The sequence below is a fragment of the Bufo bufo genome, chromosome 11 (assembly GCF_905171765.1).
Source record: "Bufo bufo chromosome 11, aBufBuf1.1, whole genome shotgun sequence".
Taxonomy (NCBI): domain Eukaryota; kingdom Metazoa; phylum Chordata; class Amphibia; order Anura; family Bufonidae; genus Bufo; species Bufo bufo.
In genome coordinates, this window is record NC_053399.1 from 23244636 (window position 1) to 23268626 (window position 23991).

Genomic DNA, 23991 nt, shown 5'->3' on the forward strand with positions numbered 1-23991 from the left:
AAATGGAAGTAAGTTTTTAGAAGTTTATTTTAGAACTTCATTGGGGCATTATATAATACATTTATGCAATAACTCTTTCTATATGTATTTAGAGACGACATGTGGCACGTTATGCAAAAACACTATGTACAGTATATAGAGACAACATATGGCACAGGTTATGTATATGTACAGTATATACATACACTGTATTTTCCGGACTATAAGTGGCACATTTCAACAAGAAATAAATATTACTAAAAGTACCTGCGTCTTATAGTCCGCAGTAGGATTGCTCCGGGTTTTTATTCCGATTAGATAACATAGCGCACACACAATACGGCACACTTCATGTTCTCATTAGCGGCTGCACTTGGAAAGCCTGCAAACAGTTGGCTGAAGACAAGCAGACTAAGGACATGGATTACTGAGACCAAGATAAACTTATTTGGTTCAGATGGTGTCGCGCGCGTGTCGGCAACCAGGTAAGGAGTACAAAGACAAGTGTCTTTCCTACAGTCAAGCATGATGGGAGAGTAATGGTTTGGGGCTGCACGAGTGCTGTGGGAACCATGAATGACAACATGTACTGTGACATACTGAAGCAGAGCGTGATCCCCATCCTTCGGAAACTGGGCCACAGTGCAGTATTCCAATATAACAAACCCAAATACACCTCCAAGATGACCACTGCCTTGCTAAAGAGGCTGGGGTTAAAGGTGCTGGACTGGCCAAGCATGTCTCCAGACCTAAACCCTATTGAACATATGTGGGGCATCCTCAAACGGAAGTTGGAGGAGCGTAAGGTCTCTAACATCCACCAGCTCCGTAATGTCGTCATGGAGGATGGAAGAGGATTCCAGTGACAACCTGTGAAGCTCTAGAGAACTCCACGCCCAAGAGAGTTAAGGAAGTGCTGGAAAATAATGGTGGCCACACAAAATATTAACACTTTGGGCACAATTTGGACACTTTCACTTAGGGGTGTACTCACTTTTGTTGCCAGCGGTTTAGACATCAATGGCTGTGTGCGGATTTATTTTGAGGGCACACCAAATTTACACAGTTATACAAGCCGTGCACTGACTACTGTACATTGTATCAGAGTGTCAGATCTTTAGTGTTGTCCCATGAATAGATGTAATAAAATATTTACAAAAATGTGAGTGGTGTACTCACTTTTGTGAGATACTGTCTGTGTGTGTGTATACCCATAGTTATTCTGACTGAAAAAAAAAAAAGATTAAATCACCTTCAATATTTTTGCTGTAAGGCTATATTCACACTTGCGGCAGTGTGATCCGACGGGCAGTTCCGTCGTCGGAACTGCCTGCCGGATCCGCCGATCTGGATGTGACTGAAAGCATTTGTGAGACGCATCCGGATGCGGATCCGTCTCACCAATGCATTGCAAGAACGGATCAGTCTCTCCGCTTGTCATGCGGACAGACGGATCTGTCTTGTATCTTTTTTTTCCCCACATTTTTACCGGTCTACGCATGCCCAGACCGGAAGGACGGATCCGGCATTCCGATATTTTGAATTCCGGATCCGGCACTAATACATTCCTATGGGAAAAAATGCCAGATCCGGCATTCAGGCAATCCTTCCGTTTTTTTGGGCCGGAGATAATTTTATTTTTTGTCTGTTCAGTCAAAACGACTAAGGCTACTTTCACACTAGCGTTCGGGTGTCCGCTCGTGCGCACCGTTTGAAGGGGCTCACAAGCGGCCCCGAACGCATCCGTCTGGCCCTAATGCATTCTCAGTGGAGGCGGATCCACTGAGAATGCATCCGCCTGCCAGCGTTCAGCCTCCGCTCCGCTCAGTGAGCGGACACCTGAACGCTGCTTGCAGCGTTCGGGTGTCCGCCTGGCCGTGCGGAGGCGAGCGGATCCGTCCAGACTTATAATGGAAGTCAATGGGGACGGATCCGCTTGAAGATGACACTATATGGCTCAATCTTCAAGCGGATCCGTTCCCCATTGACTTTCAATGTAAAGTCTGAACGGATCCGCTCAGACAACTTTCACACTTAGAAAATTTTCTAAGTTTTAATGCAGACGCATCCGTTCTGAACGGATGCGAACGTCTGCATTATCGGAGCGGATCCGTCTGATGAAACATCAGACGGATCCGCTCCGAACGCTAGTGTGAAAGTAGCCTAAACTGAAGACATCCTGATGCATCCTGAACGGATTGCTCTCCATTCAGAATGCATGGGGATAAAACTAATCAGTTATTTTCCGGTATAGAGCCCCCAGGACGGAACTCAGTGCCGGAAAAGAAAAACGCAAGTGTGAAAGTACCCTAAGTTAAAAATATATTTAAAAATAAAGAACTATAAATTAGGGAAACATTTTTTTTTTTTTGTGGACTTTACCCAAGATAAATTAAATATAAAAAATTTATTGGAAAATTGTTTAAAAATATTAAAAAATAAAAATAAAACACCCATGTGTCAAACCTCAGTAAGTGGTTAAAATGTTCTAGTTCACAGCCTTTTGCAATTTTTTTAATGTATTTTTAGTATTAATATCACAGATGTACCCATTACGCTGTGAGCAGTTGGAGGTTGCAGGTCAGTGCAGCAGCTGTATGTGGAGGCGCAGATAGGCCGCTTCACATTAAAAGCCTGCTATTTCTCATAAAACTGCTAGAAAAAAAACTCACTTTCCATAAAGCCTTCTGTGGCGTATGGCATGTTTCTAACGTTACATAACAGGCACGTGTCCCTGGCTGCTGGGCACGCTGGCCGATGCTCAGTGTCCTTTTCTAAGGGATAAGTGCTGATAAAATGTTTGTTCCTTTTGTTTAAAATATAACTTTTTTGTCGGTTAGGGAAACAATTGCAGTTAATATAAGTCGGGTTCGGGAATGAGTACAGTAATGTGTTTGGACATGCTGCCATAATTTGCAGCCTGTGATTCATCCGGTGATAACCTAATAAGTGTTGGCAGGACACATGTAGTTCAGGACTCTGGAGTGGGATTTGCCCCCTTAACCCCTTCATGATGGCCATTTTCAGTTTTTCCATTTTCTTTTTTTACTTTCTGGCTTTCTGAAGCTATAGTGGTTTCTATTTTTCCATTCACAAAGTCATACGAGGGCTTGTTTTTTCAGGACATGTACTTTCTAGTGGCACCATTTAATATTGCATACAATGTCGTGGTAAGCTGATAAAAAATAAAATTCAAATGAGGTGGAATTGAAAAAAAATGCAATTCCGTCATAGTTTTATAGGTTTTGTTTTTACGCCATTTCCTGTGACCTGGCATGTTAACTTCATTCTCCAGGTCAGTACGATTACAGTGATACCACGGTTTTATAATCTTTTATGTGTTTTAATACTTAAAAGAAAATAACCCCCCCCCCCCTCCCCCCAAAAAAAAAAAACACACTTTTTTTTTATATTTCCATCTTTTTTAATTTTTTGCGGGGTGATCTGAAATCTTTGATAGGCTTTCTTGACCATCATGGACAATATCTACCTACTCAGGGCATCATCTTTAAAGACCCATCTTGTGCCTTACATGTATGGTGCAAGTCGTGAAGGGGTTAACAAGCTTTTTTCTTTCTTTCTATTATGTGTTAAGTTTTTCAAAAATTAAATATGACAGCGTGTTAGAACAATGTCATGTATGGTAATGTCAGGGAGTTACTATGTGGTTATTAAGAGGGGTTGTCCACTTTTTTTTCTTCTTTTTTTAAATATATACATCCTCAGGATAGGTCATCAGTATCAGATCAGCGGGGGTCCGGCTCCCAGCACCCTTGCCGATCAGTTGTTTGAAGAGACAGCAGTGCTTGTACAAGCTCTGCCTTTTCTTCACGGTTTACCTGCTTGCCATCACAAACTGCAACATTGAGCAGGTGTAATTACAGCTGTGCCGTCCCATTCTCTGTCCCATTCTCTTCAATAGGGTGGCTCCTTTCTATCCACTTGAACAGGAAGGAGCCGTCACATTTGCTTAAAAGCTGTAATTACACCTGCTCACCACTGGGGTTGTGATGGTGAGCAGGTAAAAAGTGAAGAGAAGGTAGCACTCGTACGAGCGCTGTGTTCACTTCAAACAGCTGATCAGCTGGGTCACCGGAGTCCGACCCCTGCCAACCTGATATTGATGACCTATCCTGTGGATATATTAAAAGCATATGCAGTGCATTCGGAAAGTCTTCAGACCCTTTCACTTTTTAAACATTTTGTTATGTTGCTGCCTTGTTCTAAAATAAAGATATTCACATGATTCTGCAGTTCATACCCCATATTAACGAAGTGAAAACAGAATGTTCCAAATCTTTGCTAATTTATTGAAAAGAAAAAACTAAAATCTTGCATTGACATTGTCGGGCGGTAATAACTCAATTAAGAATGATTAATTATACATACTGTAAGTATTAAGACCCTTTATTCAGGACTTAGGCTACTTTCACACTCGCGTTTGGTGCGGATCCGTCATGGATCTGCACAGACGGATCCGTTCAGATAATACAACCGTCTGCATCCGTTCAGAATGGATCGGTTTGTCTTATCTTTAACATAGCAAGGATGTCATATTGTGTCATAGAAAACGGATCCGCCCCCATTGACTTGCATTGTGTGTCAGGACGGATCTGTTTGGCTCATTTTCGTCAGACGGACACCAAAACGCTGCAAGCAGCGTTTTGGTTTCCGCCTGCAAAGCGGAATAGAGACGGAACGGAGGCAAACTGATGCATTCTGAGTGGATCCTTATCCATTCAGAATGCATTAGGGCAAAACTGATCCATTTTGGACCGCTTGTGAGAGCCCTGAACGGATCTCACAAACGGAAAGTCAAAACGCCAGTGTGAAAGTAGCCTTAGTTGAAGCCTCTTTGACAGCGATAACAACCTCCAGTCTTCTTGGATATGATGCCACAAAGTTTGCACACCTGGATTTGGGGATTTTATTCTCTGCAGATCCTCTCAAACTCTGGATCAGGTTTTCATTATGAATATTTCTGTACTTTGCTCCATTCAGTTTTCCCTTAACCCCTGACCAGCCTCCCCCTCCTAACCGCTAAAAAACACTCCCACAGTATGATGCGGCCACCACAGTGCAACTCTGTAGGGATGGCATTGGGCAGGTGCCGAGCAGTGGCTGGTTTCATCCAGACGTGACACTTAGAACTGAGGCCAAAAAGTTCAATCTTGGTTTCATCAGACCAGAGTCATAACATTTTTATGGATTTTTGAAAACTCCAGGTTGGCTTTCTTGTGTCTTTTACTGAGGAGATGCTTCTTTCTTGCCACTCTGCCAGATTGATGAAGTGCTGCAGTGATGGTCACTGAAATTTTCCACAGGTGGACTCCAATCAACTGATTTACCACTGGTGGACTCCAATCATGGTGTAGAGACCTGCAGAGATAATCAAGACAAATAGGAGGCCCCTGGATCTAAACTTCAAGTGTCATAGCAAAGTGTGTGAATACTTATGCCCATGGCAAATTTTTGTCTTTTCTTTGCAAATGTGCAAGTTTTCATTTTCTCATTATGAGGAATCAAATGCAGATTGATGGGGAAAACTAAAATTTTTTTATTTTAGCACAATGCCATAAACATAACCAAATTAGAAAAATGGGAGTCTGAAGACTTTCCAAATGCACTATATAGTGTATGGCTCGACGAGTCAGCTGTTTTGGTGGGACATGCATAAAATTAGGTAGACGGTTCAATGTTTTAATTGTGGTGTGTATAATGCAAAAGACAAAGTAAGGCCAGTTTCACATGAGCATGTCAGGGAAATATGGTCTACGTGACAACCGTGTTTCCTGGACTGACAGTGGCTCAGTTGACCTGACCTGAACCTGCATCCTAGTGATCTATAATGCTGTGAGTTTCAGCCCAGCCATTGATCTAATGTTCTGTACTTACTGCCTCGTGTGAATACGGGACAGTAGACCAGTAGTCAGGCTGGAATTCACAACACCATTGATTACTATGATGCAGTGAGTTTGGCTCAGCCAAGCTGTGGTCTGTCCTGGAAAAGCGTCCGCCACACGGATCATATTTACCCGTCCACACATGCTCATGGATTGGATTACCACTATATTTACTGTACTTGGGTCACAATTTGATCAACTATGTGAGTCCATCCGCGGTGTTAAGGAATGTGGACAAGGCTAATATCAGCTGATTGTTCAGAATTCACCATATATCTTCTGTTTTCTTCAGGCAAAAGAAGACGAGCCCTATGATGACCACTCAGCCAAACAGTGTGTTGGTGTTTCTGCCAGGTAAATTTAAAAAATGGTGCACAGGTAGGATAAGGCTTTATACACAGGCAACCATTTTAACCTTTACGTGCTCCACAACACATCTCTATGTCATTGGTGCTCCATGAATGCATGTAGCATGCTCATGAGCTGAGCCTGCTTCATAAGCAACGAATGCCGGCTGTGTAATACAGCTAACACTCAGCTGTAATTATCTCCAATCCCAGTAATTGTGGTGTCTGAGCGGTTAGATGTTGGAAGGGGGCTCTGATTATTTGCAATGGCAATCTGGGGCCTAGTTAAGGCTTCTGTAGCAAAGTGCCTGTTAACTTGCTTGTCGTAGGGCTAAACAGGAAGCCAGCAAAATCCTATAAGTGATTAAAGGATTAAAATCCCCTAAGGGGACTAAAAATTACAGTAAAACACCAAAAAAAAATCTGAAAAACTGAAGCTGGTTGCTGCTAACAGAGGATAACAGCATGGCCGCACACAGGAGATCTGCTCTTGCGCAAGATTTGGATCAGCAGCATGCTGACTTCGCTGCAGTTAGGTGGACAGTGGAAAAGGAGGGCGCAGCGGGGCTCCATCACGGATGAGCACAGTCCTTTAGGCTCTTTTCACCTAATTAACAACCTGTTTTTTGTGGTATAGAGAAGATTTTGAACATAATTAGAAATGAGCTTGGTTCAAAACTAGAGGTAAGCGAATTTCATATTTTAAAATTCTTTCACGCTTCATTTGGTGTCAAAAGCAGAATTGCGTTATGGTTTCCGGTACCACGGACCAAAGCGCAATTCTATGATGGAATGCCTTTAGAGGCATTTCGTTATTCATTCCATCATATTAGAAGTCTATGGGCTGCAAATGAATCTGTCCCGTTTCAAATTTTTTTCCTGGAACACATCAAGGGTTAACAACAAAACAAACCTCAATATTTATTACCTTGATTCTGCAGTTTGCAGAAACACCCCATATGTGGTCGTATACCGCTGTTTGGGCACACGACAGGGCACAGAAGGCAAGAAGCGCCATATGGTTTTTGGAGGGCAGATTTTGCTGGAATGGTCTTTGGGCACCCTGTTGCATTTGAAAAGACCCTGAGGTAACCCCACAGTGAAAACCCCCAAAAAGTGACCACATTTTGTAAACTACACCACCCAAGGAATTTTTAGCGAGCACTTCACTCAACAGCTATTTCATAAAATTTTTAATACTTGGGTGTGAAAATGAATTTTTTACTTTTTAACAAGAAAATAGTTCTTTAGGCCCAAACTTTCTTTTTCACAAAAGATAACAGGAGAATAGCCCCCCCCCACAATTTGCTACCCATATTCTCCTTAATACAGTAACACCTCAATTGTGGTTGTAAACTGTTATTTGGGGATACGGCAGAACTAAGAAGGGAAGGAGCGGCACCTGGATATTCTAACATGGAATGTTCTGTCATGGTTTTTAAGAGCAATAACTTTTTTTTTTTGTTGAATGAGCTGCGTGAGGGTTTATTTTGTTAGCGACAAGCTGTAGTTTTTATTGGCACCATTTTAAGGTATATTTGGATTTCTGGTTGCTTTTTATATCATTTTTGGGAGGTAAAGTCACAAAAAATGCCGTTTGATGTCATTTTTCTATTTTTATTTTTTTACACTGTTCACTTGATGGGGTAGATTGTGTGATCTTTTTATAGATCCGGTCATTACGAAAAAATATGCCAATTTTTTTTTTTTTTACGTTTTACACAATAAAACATTTTTAGAAAAAAAAAATCTTGTTTTTGTGTTGCCATTTTCTTAGAGCCATATTTTTTTCATTTTTCTGACTATAGTCTTGTGCGAGAGCTTGTTTTTTGTGGGACGAGGTGATTTTTTTATTGCTATCATTTTGGGGTGCATACGACTTTTTGATTGATTTGATATGTTTTTTGTGAGGTGACAAAAAAAGCAGTTTTTATTTTTTTTTTTTTCATTTTTTTTTTTAAAACACAATTATTTATTTTTTATTAGTTATTTTTTTTTTTTAACACTTTGTGTCTCTCATAAGGTCATACAAGACCTCTGGGGGACATTTAAAGTCATGAGCGGAGTGCTGCTGGTCACACATGCTCAGTCACTCTGCCCATAGCCAGGTCTCCAGGTCTTTGCAGTAGCATGATGGTGTAGCTGAGGAGACTCCTCCTGCAGTAGAAGATAGAAAGGGCTTTAATGTGTGCTGACAAAGGAGACTAATTCTGTCCAGAGCCTTCCCCCAGCGGCACAGATTAGCAGTAACATCAAAAAGATTACTTTTGCTATAAAAAGGATTCTTGAACACTTTTTTTTATTTTTTTTATTTTACATTATTTATTTATTTTTTTGTCAAATTTGATTTCTTTTTTATTTGTAGCCAAACACAGAAATCCATTCAAAAGGGATGAGAAACATACTGTATGGACTTGGGGGGGAGATTTATCAAAAGTGGTGTAAGTGAAAACTGGAGTAGTTGCCCATAGCAACCAATCATATTTCACATTTCATTTTCCTAAGGAGTTCTGAAAAAAATGAAAGGTAGAATCTGATCGATTGCTACAGGCAACTAAGACAGTTTTCCTTTTGCACCACTTTTGATAAATCTCCCCCTTGTACTTTTCCATCCAGCTGGATCGACTGATGGCTTTGGCTGAAAAAAATGCATCTAAAACCTGCAGTGGTGGTTTTAAATACTTTGTGGAAGCATTCTTAATGGGTTGTCCCAGAATGATAACTTAACTTAGGATGTGTGCTAAGTTTCTGTTTTTAGTAAGGGTTTGACCTCTGGGAACTTGGACGATCATGAGAATATTTGAATGGAGTATCATTCTCCCCTTCAGTCAAAGTCTATGGGACTGCTAATAAAATCTGAGTACAGCACTCTATCTTCCTCATTCCCATAGACTGTCAGTGGAGCGGCAGCTTGAGTGTGTTCCCATTGATGTGTTCAAATGGGGGATGCGAGTGCTCTATTCTTGGATCAGTGGGGGTCTATGCTGTCAGACCTCTGCAGATCAGTCATTTAATAAGTGTTGTTTCAGTGAAGACCCCTTTAAATAGGCTGGTTATTTTAAGTATAATTTCCTAGAAGTAGCCTTAAGCTTTCATTGCTCAGTCTGTTGAATCGTACAAAGGCCCCTGAGCCCATGGGCACATTTTTTCCTAAATCGACTTGCACGAATCCAAAGCCACATAGTAATGGAGCCAGAAGGTACATAGCTGATGCTGGAGTTTTAGTGTCATATTTGTAGCTCTTGTAAATCGTCCGTCCCTTTATCGCTCCAAGCTTTTTATGACGGGGTCATTTTGTTGATCCCTGGAAAAGTAGAGGCCTGTGTTTATCCATATTGTCAATAATCCTCATATCCCATAGATAAACTCCTATTATAAAGAGCATTTTGTCCCCTGTGACATGTCATTTACTCTCGGCTGCTGAAAACTGATCTAATTGTAAGTGTTAACATGGGTTCTTGGCGTGAAACAAAAATGACTAATGACTTGTCACAGTGTAAATCTGACATTTGCCTTGGTGCTCTTCTCATCGGATGGCAATAAAGCCTGAGAGAAGAAACAAGGTTCCTGACCAGTTTTATTGGGTGTGTTCATGGGTGCATTGAGTCGTAGTCTAATCGGACATTATTCAGGACGCTGAGCAGGCTTTTAGGTGAAGTTTTAGAGGGTAATGATTTGGCTGAAGCAAGAAGCGCATAAACTATAAGGCTGTACTGTGCGCGCTGAAAGTCGTGTATGTAGCCTGCAGTGCATTGTGAAATGTCCTTCCTGTCAGTCATTTAATTTATCTGGGCCTCTCAGCCTTAGGTTTGTTCGTGTCACAAGTCATTTGTTGTAGATCATGTAAATCACAGGCAATTATTCCATTTCCAGCGCTGCTGTTTCCACAAGGCTCTTTTGTTCCATATTAATATGGACACTACCTTATCTGATTTTGTGTAGGCTGTCATGCAGCAACTTAGATGTCTTTGCGTCTTGCATTAAAGGGGTTCTCCGTGAATTAAGAAAATGAAAATACTTCAGTCTAGTGAGCAGTCATTAGGAGAAATAAAATGGCTGCCGTCCTATTAGTACACACAATCTGTCCTAATCGCACAGAAGGACATGTTCCTTCACAACATTGAGATAAAGAGCTGGCTCGTCCACCTCATTGTTCTGCTTGTCAGGGATTATGATCCTGAATACAGCGGAAGATCTTCAGCTGAATCTGTATAGGAATGGAGCTCATGAGGAGACATGAAGTACAGAGAGGAGGATGTGGATAATGAGCAGCAGCACTTTTATGTATGCAGGCCCACATTACCATGTTCTGTCCTGTCCGTCCTCTCTGTACTGCATGTCTCCTCATGAACTCCATTCCTACAGATGTACAGCCTGCATCACTTACTAGAACTTCGGTGATGGCAGAGGCTCCCTGAAATATCCAATCGAGGGGATGCTGGGACTTGGACCTCCCCTGATGTGATAATTATGACCTATCCTGAGGATAAGTCCTCATTATCTTTGTCAGGATAGCCCCTTTAAAGTTGTTGTCCAAGATTACTCAAAATCATGGACAAGCCCTCCAAAAGCCTAAAAGAAAAAAAAAAATCCTGGTATAGTATCCCCTTTTCTGTAACTGAAACTGTCACATGCACAACAATCCGTCCTACGATCGAGTAGGGGAACAAGCGTATTTTGATATGGATACGCTGCGGTAATGCTGAGAAATCTGTGCGGAAATTCTGTTTGAAAAGCCGTGCCCATGTGCAGGTAGCCTCGGTGAAAGGTATCTTTACTTTCAGCAGGCTCCCTTTACAGACTTTTGACACACTCCTTTTAAGCATGTATTCGGACAAAGCATGAGAGTTGGTGCATAAACCTAGAAATACAAGCAAGATACTGTTTAGAAGCAGATCTGATACCAATTTGACGAAGCTAACAATTTATCAGCGCACATCTCGTGTCTTCTTGGTGAGCTCTGTGCCATAGACTAATTATTGTTCTCGTTCCACATGAGCTAAAAAAAACTTCCTTTTGTTTCCCATTACGATACAGCCTGCAGCAAAGTTGTTCTTTTGGGGTCACAGTTATCAATCTGCATTACATTATATAAAAATAATGAGTCACTAACGGTTCATCTGCATTTCTTAAATACAGGCTTGTATGAAATCAACTATATGCACGAGCTGTTCACAAGCATGGTTCATAAAAGGTAAGTGTCCAGTCTTTCTGTCCTCAGCCCCTGACTCTTGTCATCATAGGGCTTCTTGCCCAGTTTATATTAGAAGTGAGAAAACTTGTTTTTGCAACTCAAAAGCCACATGTAAATACAGCTGTATGCAAAGTGCAGAACATTGTGCTGGTGCCATACACAGTTCTTCAGGGCTGGATATCACGTTAAGCACCTGCTATATAAGCCTACGGAACTGGTGCGGATCCAGAACTACGGACGGGTGAATGGACCCTTATGTCTCGTTTCCACTGAGAGGATCGGTTCGGGTCGGCACAGTTTGGAAGATTTTTAATGGTCCGGTCTATTTAGGTGAGCGTTTCCACTGCAACTCGGGCCGCCGGGTCCATACGTGGTTTAGAAAAAAATGCGTAGCGTGACGTCACACTAGTGCGACAACAAACGCGACGCTACAAACAACAAAGATGGAGGACATCCAGCAGCTCGTGTTTTATGTTGCGCTTACGTTTGACGTTATTCAGGCCGCCAATCAGGAGAATGTATTGTGTGACGCAAGTAGCTCCGCCCTAACCGAACCGTTCCATTTTTCTATGGCCCTACATCTGAAGCAGGACCCTGAATGGTGCGGTACGGTTTGCTTGTATGGATCGCTTTCATAGTGGAAACACCCAAAATAGCGAACCGTACTGTACCGACCCGAACCGATCCGCTCAGTGGAAACAAGGCATAAGGGATCTGCAATACACCCGGCCGGCACCCCCATAGAACTGCCTATTCTTGTCCGCAATTGCGGACAAGAATAGAACATGTTCTATTTTTTTTCGGAAGATCGGGGCCGCGCTCCGGAAATGCGGATACGCATCTCTTCCGGGCCCATTCAACGGACGTGTGAATGGACTCTTAACCAGGAGCTCAGAACCAGTGAACTGTTAGTATTCTGGTGCCAGCTGCCTGTGATATGGTACAGAAGTCCTCTAACTCCTTGTCATTTTTAGATATTACAAATGGTGCTGAACCACACTGGGGGAGAAGTGGTGGATTTATTTTGAAATGACGCAAAGTGGCACGAAAAACAAAAATGAATGGATACTCAAATATTCACCCTTACTGATCCCCTGCCACTTCTGTTCCATAGTTTACTAGGTGCCAGCTGGGCTCTGCAGTTTGGTGTGTCCTTGACAGGCAGGAAGTACCTAGAGATATATGCTCAGCCAATCATTCTCTTAGTTGGGTCATTCTGCAGCCTGTGATTGGCTGCACAGGCATTTCCTGTGTGTTAAGATAGGACAAGAAAGTAGAAACCAGCAGTAGTGACCCAGTAAGTTTCAAAACGGCAGTGGTGAGGTGTGTATACTATGTTTTATTTTTCTTATGCCACTCTGAGCACTTTCTAAAGATATCCCCCCTCCCCACCACCACTGGACAAACCCCTTAAAGATATGGCTTAGTGATATGGCACTTCCCTTAATGTTATGTGGCATGTTTATGGATTTCATCCTGGTACTAATTTATACCAATGCTATGAACGTTTGATGCCTCCATGGCACAATCGTATGGAACGCAAAAGCCAATTCTTGGGGAACACGGCGGATGTTCAGACCAGTATCGGACCTACAAAGCAACTGTCCAGATTTCCAAGAGTATCCTGGTCTGAATTTATTTATTAGCACTTGTACAGTGCACTGCAAAAGACTCATTTTTTTTTTTGTATTTTGGTGCCTCACAACCTGGAATTAACATGGATTGTTTGAGGATTTGCATCACTTAGTTTACAGAACATGCCCACAACTATGAAGATGTTTTTTTTTTTTACTATTTATTTATTTTTTATTGTGCAGCAAACAACAAATAGGAAAAATACCGTAACAGAAAAAAGTCAATGTGCATAACTATTCACCCCCCTAAAGTCAATACTTTGTAGAGCCACCTTTTGCGGCAATCACAGCTCCAAGTCGCTTTGGATAAGTCTCTATGAGCTTTCCACATCTTACCTCTGACCGGTTTCCCAGTCCCATCCCCCCAGCATGATGCTGCCACCACCATGTTTCACTATGGGGATGGTGTTCTTTGGGTGATAAAAACATAGAATGTGTCGGCAGATAAGAACCATTTGGCCCATCTAGTCTGCCCAATATACTGAATACTATGGATAGCCCCTGGCCCTATCTTATATGAAGGATGGCCTTATGCCTATCCCATGCATGCTTAAACTCCTCCACTGTATTTGCAGCTGCCACTTCGGCAGGAAGGCTATTCCATGCATCCACTACTCTCAGTAAAGTAATACTTCCTGATATTACTTTAAAACCTTTGCCCCTCTAATTTAAAACTATGTCCTCTTGTAGCAGTTTTTCTTCTTTTAAATATTCTCTCCTCTTTTACCTTGTTGATTCCCTTTATGTATTTAGCAGTTTCTATCATATCCCCTCTGTCTCGTCTTTCTTCCAAGCTATACATGTTAAGGTCCTTTAATCTTTCCTGGTAAGTTTTATCCTGCAATCCATGTACTAGTTTAGTAGCTCTTCTCTGAACTCTCTTCAAAGTATCAATATCCCAGGGCTCCAGATGATGACCAAAATGGTCGCCAATGCGACTAAGAATTTACAAATGGCGACATGACTTTATGGCGATATGACTTTTTAGTCTTGTGGCCATTTGCGACTAGACCCGCCGCAGCAGCTCTGCTGTCGAATACAGCGGCGGGGCACAGGAGATGATAGTTCTCTGCTCCGCCGCCCATGTTCTTCTCAGCAGCGCAATGAAGGAGTCTCTCCCTCCACCCTGTGCTGCTGCCGCCGACGCCAATAAGAAAATAGCCGGGAGGAGGAGGGGAGGGGCTGTGGCCACTGCGCCACCAATGAAGATAACTGACCTGTTAATACAAATACAGGAGGCGGGTGCCGGAATCAAATAGCCGGCACCCGACCTCAATGACAGGGAGCTGCGATCCGCTGCAGTTAACCCCTCAGGTGTTTATTATACCTCTTTCTACGTTTCATAAAATACAAAATGCACGCAGCTTTTTTTGGTGTTTATTTTTTTCGCGTGGTATTGAGTATCGCAATACTTTTTTATGGTGCCGAAAGCGAATCAAAATTTTGCTATCGAAACAACCCTACGCCGATGTGATCGGCGTAGCGTTGTCACGATACCAAAATTTTGATTTGGTTTCGATTTGGCGCCTAAAAACGAGGCTCTTCAGTTTTAGTCTAGTGTCCGTAGGAGGCAGACCTGTCCTGCTTTTTTTGCAGGTCCTGCTGCTTTTTTATTTTTATTCTTTTTTTTTTCTCTCTTCTGCAGGTCTCTGTGATCTCCACCGTTAAACCTGCTGCAGGCTGGGGCTCCATCGTGTGCCACTTTAGTTGCCCCCCCCCTTCCCTGCGGGCGCGTACTTCGGTACCATCGCCGGTCACCCAGTCCCCACAGACTGCATCCGCAGTGGCTTGCCGGCATTCCCACGGTTCCCGTGTTGAGTCTGCTGAAGGGGTGACCCCGCGGCGCCCGAAGACATCGGATGGTGAGTATATCGGACGGTAAGTATATTCCGGTGTCCCTGCCCCAGGCTTAGGTTCCCTCCTGTGGCCAGGGGGGTGGGATCCACCTTAGCCGGGGGTCCTGGGAAGCCTCCATCTTCCTCCAAGACAACCCCGCCTTTTTTTCTTGGTGAGGGGGGGGGGGGGGGGGTTTATATTCTTGTTTCCACTCCTTTCTCTTCCCCCTTGGTTGGTTTTTCTCTCCTCCTTGGCCACACAGTCTTCTCCCCGGCCTTCCCTGCTACTTTAGTCCCCGGCTTCTGCCGGGACTAGGCCTCGTCCTTCCATGGCCCGTTCCTGGCTCCCAGGTGCTCAGTTTGCCCTGATCCGCCCATCCCCAGGCGTCGCTTCCCCCCCCCCCCACCCTCCTCACCTAGTTTTGTGGGTCCGGAGGGCCCTCGGTCGGCCGCTATTCGCCCCGCCCCCCTCGCTTCATTTCCGGCCGCCTCATAAATCGAGGCCCCGGCTTTTGGGCCTGCTAGGCCGCGATCTTCCCTGCCCCTCTTCCTTGCTTCCCGGGCTTTTCTGACCCTGCCCGGCCCTCGGGAGGGGCTATCTCCTCCACCCTTTCCTGGTCTAACGTGGGTTTTTAACAGTCTTTTCCTGGCCTTTACCTACAACGCCCTCCTTCTCCAAGGGTTGGCGGTTTCCTCTAGCAGCCTTGGGGTTTCACCTTTCAATAGGGCGCTTAACTTCATCACCTGCCTTGCGGTGAGGGGAGACCTGCTCCCTTAACATGTGAGCCTTGCTATGGCTTCCCTCACTCGTTTGGCTTCCAGTGCTTCCCTGTTTCCTTTCTCCCCTGGCCTGTCTCGGGTTGGCCACAGGTTTTTTTGCTCTTTGGGTCTGAGCCAATTTAGAGAGTTAGGTAGTTCCAACACGCGGTGCTGTCCTAATTTTTTATCCAGCCCTTGGCTGAGCTCGGTGTTCCCCTTTTGCCGCCTTCTTGCATTTGGGATTTTCTTCCAGGCATTTGTCCTGGGGTGCTGGCAGTCTTCACTGCTTCTTCCTTGTTATGGAACCTCTTGCTTATTCCGTGTTTTTTCCTGTTCGGTCACATGGTTCTCCTGCACCTGTATGCCCAACCGGTGGCATGGCTGTTCTTTTCCCACCCTCGGGGACTGCTTTGGGACGTCCCATGGTTGTGTCCCCCAATGCCATGCACAAGAAAATTGGATTTTTTTGTACTCACCGTAAAATCCTTTTCTCGTAGTAGGCATTGGGGGACACAGATCCCACCCTTTGTTTTTACTTCCGCTTCTCCGGGCTAGTCTCTTGATCTTTCCCGATACGGGAGTTGTTGGTTCCTTGCTTTTCTTCTCTCTCCTACTGCTTTTGGTACAAACTGAATAGCCTCGTGCCTGTGGAGAGGGTATAGCCCAACGGGGAGGAGCCAACACTTTTTATGTCTAGTGTCGCCTCCTAGTGGTAGTTGGACATATACCCATGGTGCTGTGTCCCCCAATGCCTACTACGAGAAAAGGATTTTACGGTGAGTACAAAAAAAATTTCTTTAGAACCTAACCCTGACTTGTACTTCTCAACAACATTGTCCCTTACTTGTTTGGAGAGTTCCTTGGTCTTCATGGCAGTGTTTGGTTAGTGATGACTCTTGCTTAGGTGCTGCAGCCTCTGGGGCCTTACAAAAAAGGTGTGTATATGTAATGACAGATCATGTGACACTTAGATGCACACAGGTGACATCTTTTCACTAATTATGGGACTTCTGAAGGTAATTGGTTGCACCAGAGCTTTTTATGGGCTTCCTAACATCTGCACATGGCAATTTTCTGTTTTCTATTTCTAAACAATAGTTTTATTTATATATTTTTCTCATTTCACCTCACCAACTTAGACTATTGTGTTCTGATCCATCACATAAAATTCAGATGGACAAAACATTGAACTTAAGGCTGTAATGTAACAAAACACAAAAAAAGTTGAGGGGGGTGAATACTTTTGCAAGGTACTGTATGTATAGACAATACCTGAAGAATCTAGGCCTCCGCAGTGAACATGTCGTGTTTTACAGATTGTACGTATACCCGCTACATTCAAGCATCACCCTTGATGAACAGAACATGGTGTTCATGACTCCCGTGTTGGGTTACAGGAAGGTATTTACTTTTTATTCTACTAAAAGACATTTCTGTGTATACATACTGTATATGTGTATATTGGACCTCAGTGTGCTGCGTGCAGATGTAGTATATGTTAGTTTGTCATGGTACCATTCTTAGTTATGGTATGTATTGCGAGGTTTGTTTTTACATGGGGCTGTAAACTAGTAGTTATCTTAGCAGGTCAATACTTATACAACATTAATAATAGAGCGCATTTATGGGGTCATTTATCAAACTGATGTGAAGTAGAACTGGCTTAGTTGCCCAAGCAACCAATCAGAGCCCACCTTTCATTTTGGACAGCTCCTTTGGAAAATGGAAGGTGGAATTGGATTGGTTGCTATGGGCATCTAAGCCAGTTCTAATTTACACCAGTTTGATAACTGACCCTCTTAGTCTTTTATGTAATTAAGCTATCTACTTCGGATGCTTTCTGATGGGCAAGTACGGTCTATGAAACATACTGCATGTGATGGCTGAATTTCCTGGACTGACTATGGCTTGACTGACCCAAACTAACTGTATTTTAAAGGGGTTATGCCATGACTGATGTAAAAAAATGAAAATAAGACCTCAAACAGTACATGACAATCTCTAACAAAGCTAGAATCAGTCTTGTACCTCAGATGGATCCAGAGATTCCCCTATTCGTTAGATTTCTATTCTGTTAGATGTATTTCAGTCTGGCAGCCCAGGGGGTATGTCCTTTCTGCTGTAGGTCTTTCAGTCTGGCAGCCCAGGGGGTATGTCCTTTCTGCTGTAGGTCTTTCAGTCTGGCAGCCCAGGGGGTATGTCCTTTCTGCTGTAGGTCTTTTCCTGTAACTGCCAAAACTTCTGATAGAAGATATGACTGCAGACAATTGAAGATTTAAACTGGTGGACAAGTAATAAGGAAAAGAGCAAACAGCAGGTGGCGCTCTACAGATACATTTTATTGAATAGCTCAGTAGCTATACTAAATTTTAAATTACATGCAATTTTAAAAGTATTCAGATCCAGGTGCTGGTTTGAAAAATGTAGAATATTTTTGTGGTACAACCCCTTTGGAAATCTGTGCCGAGTCCCGACCATGGCTGTGATGTCCTGTACTTGCATGATAGTGTAGGGCAGTAAACCTGTGGTCAGGCAGTCATTTCCACCACTGTAGATCACTATGATGCTGTGAGTTTGACTGAGACGAGCAGCTGTCTGTCCGGAAGGAAAAGGCGGCTGTCACATGGAGCTTGTTTCACAGAGCGCACTTGCCGTCTAAAAACAGCCTAAAGGTTTGGCTACACAATGACATTTGTTTTGCGCTACATAAAGGGTAGCGTTACACTGCAACTTGTGGACATTTTTTGTTATGATAGTCAATGGTGTCCCACTGCGACATGCTGTGACGGCGACGCAACAGTTGCACAAAAATCCAACTTGGATGGATTTATGTGCAACTTTTGCGTCACAGTGGGACACCATTGACTATCATTACAAAAGATGTTGTGCGACGTTGCTGCGACAAATGTTGTGTAGCGGAGCCCTAAAAGCCAGTTCACAAGGAGTTTTTATTGTGTTGTTTTTTTGTGTGTTTCCGCCTCTGAATCAGCTCTATAAAAATATGCTCAAACATTCATCTCAATGCGAAACAGCACTTGTTTTTTTTTTCCATGTCGGGGAAAAAAACAACAAAATGGAAATAAAAAAGGTATGCCCTATCTTGGGGTGGAATGAGCTTTGACTCTCCCATTGAATGAATGGTAAGCATAATCAAACAGCTGCTTATGTGTTTGTTTTTTTGTGAGGATCCATGCTGAGAATTGTAAAAACAAACACCCATTGGTTAAAAAAAAAAAAAATGTTGAAACCCACGTAACAAAACGCATGAAAAATATGTGCGAATTTAGCACAAAATTTTGTAGTCTGATTTTCTAAATCCATTGTGTCAACATACCCTTAGTGTTGGTGCCTTGGTTTGCACTTTATTACAGAAGCAGAAAACATGGTAACTGACCTCAAACATATGAGGCCATAGTTTTTTTTTTTTTCAACTGCAATTTTCAGCAGGGAAAGGGAAACGAGCCTTTCATCGTCAGATCTACACGTGGCTTAGCTCCTGTGGAAACAAAGGTTTGGGCATATTGAAGTCCAAAACGCCAAATCCTTTTTTTTCCCTAGTCCCTGTACATATTAGTTTACTTTCACACCTGCATTAGGTGCGGATCCGGCTGGTATCTGCACAGACGGATCCGCACCTATAATTGAAAACGATTGTATCCGTTCAGAACGGATCCGTTTGCATTTTGAAGAACAAAGTCAAAACGGATCCGTCCTGACTTACATTGAAAGTCAATGGGGGACGGATCCGTTTTCAATTGCACCATATTGTGTCAGTGAAAACGGATCCACCCCCATTGACTTACATTGTAAGTCAGGCCGGATCTGTTTGGCTCCGCATCGCTAGGCGGACACTAAAACGCTGCAAGCAGAGTGGAATGGTGACAGAACGCAGCCAAACTGATGCATTCTGAGCGGATCCTTTTCCATTCAGAATGCATTGGGGCTGAAATTATCCGTTTTGAGCCTTAGTCTACTTTCACACTGGCGTTTTGGTTTCCGTTTGTGAGATCCGTTCAGGGCTCTCACAAGCGGTCCAAAACGGATCAGTTCAGCCCCAATGCATTCTGAATGGAAAAGGATCCACTCAGAATGCCTCAGTTTGCCTCCGTTCTGTCTCTATTCTGCTTTGGAGACTGACACCAAAACGCTGCTTGCAGCGGTGTCTGTCTGATGAAACTGAGCCAAACGGATCCGTTCTGACACACAATGTAAGTCAATGGGGACGGATCCGTTTTCACTGACACAATCTCGCACAATAGAAACCGGATCCATCCTCCATTGACTTTCAATGGTGTTCAAGACGGATCCGACTTGGCTATGTTAAATATTAGGGATGTCCCGATACCAGTATCGATATCGGGACCGATACCGGACATTTGCACGAGTACATGTACTCGTGCAAATGTCCCCGATACCACTGCCGATACCTGTGCGCCGCTTCTAAATGTGTCTGTGTCCGTCCGCGGCCTGCCCCTGCATCTCGCACAGCAAAAACAGCTTTTTCTTGCTCCCAGTCTCCGCCCCTCGCCCTGATTACCAGCGGCCTCCGCTATCCCCGGCTCCACCCTTGTTTAAGACTCCGCCCAGAGCCATCCTACGTGACCAGTTCTGCATGTGGTGTTAGGAGGTTGTCTGGAAAGAGGCTTTTCCCGCGGCTGCTCTGATTCACACTTTCTGCAGCGGCCGCCACCGTCCCCGGCTCCTCCCCCCATGTTCCCGATGACTCCACCCACAGACATCTGAACTCCGAATCAGAGCACAGGAGCAAGCCAGCCGCGGGAAAAGCCTCTCCAGAGTCCAGACACCCTCCGGCCTCCTCAAACAGAGTTCGCCTGCCAGTAGTTTTAAAAGTTATAGGAACCGACCCTAGTAAGTGTATAAAGCTTAGTTAGAAGATTATAACCAGCCCAAGTGGTCACAGACAGAAAGAAATAGGTGTAGTGTCTGTCTTCTATGGCCCTGGTCCTTCCCTTCCTGCTTGCAAGCTGCACATTGATCTCTAAAAGCAGGCATTAGGGCAAGAAGAAATATACATTACTGTATGGTGGCCACAAGACTATTATACTGAGGAGCGAAGGGCTTCAAAAATTGTTGTCCTGACTCCTTACAGTATGTCTCCTTGTGGCCCCCATACAGTCTCCTTGTGGCCCCCATACAGTCTCCTTGTGTTTGCCCCCATACAGTGTAATGTCTCCTTGTGGCCCCCATACAGTCTCCTTGTGGCTGCCCCCATACAGTGTAATGTCTCCTTGTGGCCCCCATACAGTCTCCTTGTGGCTGCCCCCATACAGTGTAATGTCTCCTTGTGGCCCCCATACAGTCTCCTTGTGGCTGCCCCCATACAGTATAATGTCTCTTTGTGGCCCCCATTCAGTGTAATGTCTCCTAACTCTCCTTGGAATGTTATAGTTCTGTTTTTGGGCCTTTTGGTTGGTCAGTGGTCACAAAATACATGTGTGTGTATTTTATTGTTAAAATTGGTATTGGTGAGTACTTAAATAAAAGTATCGGTACTCGTACTCAGTCTTAAAAAAATGGCATCGGGACATCCCTATTAAATATATTACAAAAGGATCCATTCTGAATGGATGCAGACAGTTGTATTATCTGAACGGATCCGCACAAACCGCGAGTGTGAAAGTAGCCTTACATTGCTGGCTAATCTCACCATAACTGGCAGATTTGGCTGACTTACATCTAATATGTATTGCCAGCTTTAGCCTCCTTAGATACCTTCCTTTAGTTCAGTGTAGTGGTCTGTTCCACATGGAGAGGGGGGGGGGGGGTAGAAAATACTAAGAAATCTTTAGTGTTAGCTCTCCTCCAGAAGGAAGAAGACGGATTTTTATTAGTTATATCATATTGGCTGATATGAATACGTTTTCTTCTTTGTAGAGAAGAGTTAAAGGGTTTGTTTTCTATGACTTTACAACTGATGACGTATCCTCTGGATAGGTAATCAGTGTCTGATCGGTGGGGGTCCGACACCCAGGACCTCCTCCGATCAGGTGTTTGAGAAGGCATCGGTGCTCGCAGTAGCTTAGCTTTTCCTAGGCCAGTGACAACGCATTCATCAAACACGTGGCCTAGGCGCAGCTTAGCCCCATAGAAGTGAATGGGGCTGAGCGCGATGCCAAGTACAGCTGCTATACAATGTACGGCACTGTGTCACAGGAGCGCCGGTGCCTTCTCAAACACCTGATCGGCGGGGGTCCTGGGTGTTGGACCCCCACTGATCAGATACTAAAGACTTATCCAGAGGATAACTCATCAGTATTAAAGTCTTGGAAAACCATTTTGATTTGTTTTCTTTTTCCCAAAAATCATTGCCTTTAGGACTTGCACACACCACAGAGTTCTCTTTAAAGGGAACCTGTCACCGGGATTGTGTACAGAGCTGAGGACGTGGGTTGCTAGATGCCGCTAGCACATCCGCAATACCCAGTCCCCATAGCTCTTTCTTTGCGATGTTGTGTAAAGTATGGCTGTGCACATGCAACTTGCTTTCTCCCTTCACTTTGGGGTCCTCTTTCTGGACATAGGACCAGGTCCCACCTCTGGTGATAATGCCATAAATGTCCTAGATGGAAATACCCCTTTAAGCTTTTGGGGGAGACACAGTTGCAGCATAACTAAAAGTACACTTTAAATAGTAAAGCGTTTATATAGCATTTGATTATTTTACATTTTCAGTGTAATCTCCTTACCTTTTTCTGGCCTCATTGTATCTGATTTTTAACAGATCATTTTATCCACAAACATTGCGGAGAGTTCAATTACTGTGCCAGATGTTAAATACGGTAGGTAGCGGTTACTCATTGGCCTTACTCTTGTTGATCAGATGTCGTCTAAGAGGAGATTTTCTCATTCATTTCTATGAGCACCCTGAACTGTCGGTGTCTGTTCACACAGATGACTAGGTTACAGTGTATGACAATGGACGTTAGATTGGTGTACATTGTAATAAAGTTTTTTGCAGGAGCGCAGCTAATATTCAGAGGGCCCCATAGCAAATTCATAGATGTGCCCCCCCCCCCCCCCCCCCTCCTTGATGACAGTAAACTGAGGTGACAGCAGCAAGTCTATTTTTACTTGTGCAGTGATCAGGATATGGCTGTTAGTGTCATGTATCTGATCCTCTACAGAAAAGAGAAGCCACATAGGAAAGCTAGGTAGCAGAAAGACGAAAAACGTCTCTTTCCTCTTTTAAAAGGAACAGTTTTCATGCCGTTGAAGGGGTCCCCTCGTCTCTGAACCCGATAGCAGCTATAGTTTCACCAATAGCTTTATGGTTTCATCATTGCACTGTCCATCATTGTTGCATTTTCTTGTTTGGTTCACAAGCAAAGAGTTCTGGAATCTGTGTTGTACGGGCAGCTTGTGTTCACCCATACAGCAACCTTCCGTAAACGCTAAATGTTAGTGTTTTGACCATTACGCTACCTCAGCTGTGATCGACTTTGTTTGGCCTTCTTCAGTGATTTTGAGCAGAGTAATGTATGGACCATACACCACACTTCCTTTAACGGATAACTAACACTTCAGACAAGTTTGTTTAAAAAAAGTTTAAAAAATCCCCCATAAAGGGAACGCCTGTGGCCATGAAAATGCAATCAAATCTACAGGCAGCACGTTATTTTTGTGTAATTTGTTGGGGAAAATATTCAGTATAAGGCTCTATTCACGCGTCCATAATAATGGGTCCGCATCTGTTCCGCAAATTGCGGAACGGGTGCGGACCTATTCATTCTCTATGGGGACGGAATGGATGCAGACAGCACCCATATGTCCGATCCGTAGCCCCGCAAAAAAAATAGAACATGTCCTATTCTTGTCTGTTTTGCGGACAAGCATAGGCATTGTTACAATGGATCTGCAATTAGTTTTTTTTTTGCGGATCCGCAATTTGCGGACTGCAAAACACATACGGTCATGTGAATGTAGCCTTAGTTACTGTACACTGCTAGATTTGTGGATTAATAAACACACGTTACACAAAATTAAAATTAGATTATGTAAAGGCCAAAAGCCAATAATGGGCAGCATCACAACCCCTCAACAACCCCTCTCAACATGGAACAGATACACTTATACAAAAAATCTGAGTCTAAGAAGGCTATAATAATCTTTATTAAATATATATATATGACATGATAAAAATAGAGACAAAATACATCAAGACAAAAGTGCGGTGTACATCTGAGGGAAGTTTACATAAGTACAAATCTCCTATAAGGGGAAGGGATGCAATAATTATATATCCCTTGACCAAGGGTAAATAGGTGGTCAAATGTATCAAGTAAATGCTAGTGCATCACAATGCATAAAAAGCTATACACA

General features: G+C 43.5%; 1 protein-coding gene and 1 long non-coding RNA gene across 2 annotated transcripts in view; both read left to right on the forward strand.

Moving 5' to 3' along the window:
• Positions 1–23991, forward strand: part of LOC120981392 — a 643721-nt gene that overhangs the window by 366941 nt on the left and 252789 nt on the right. The window lies entirely within an intron of this gene.
• Positions 1–23991, forward strand: part of TDRD9 (tudor domain containing 9) — a 147551-nt gene that overhangs the window by 71254 nt on the left and 52306 nt on the right. Inside the window, exons 10-13 of the mRNA XM_040410868.1 lie at positions 6175–6236; positions 11369–11423; positions 16968–17052; positions 22394–22451. Of these exons, the coding sequence (XP_040266802.1) occupies positions 6175–6236; positions 11369–11423; positions 16968–17052; positions 22394–22451 (260 nt within the window). The remainder of the gene's footprint in view (positions 1–6174; positions 6237–11368; positions 11424–16967; positions 17053–22393; positions 22452–23991) is intronic.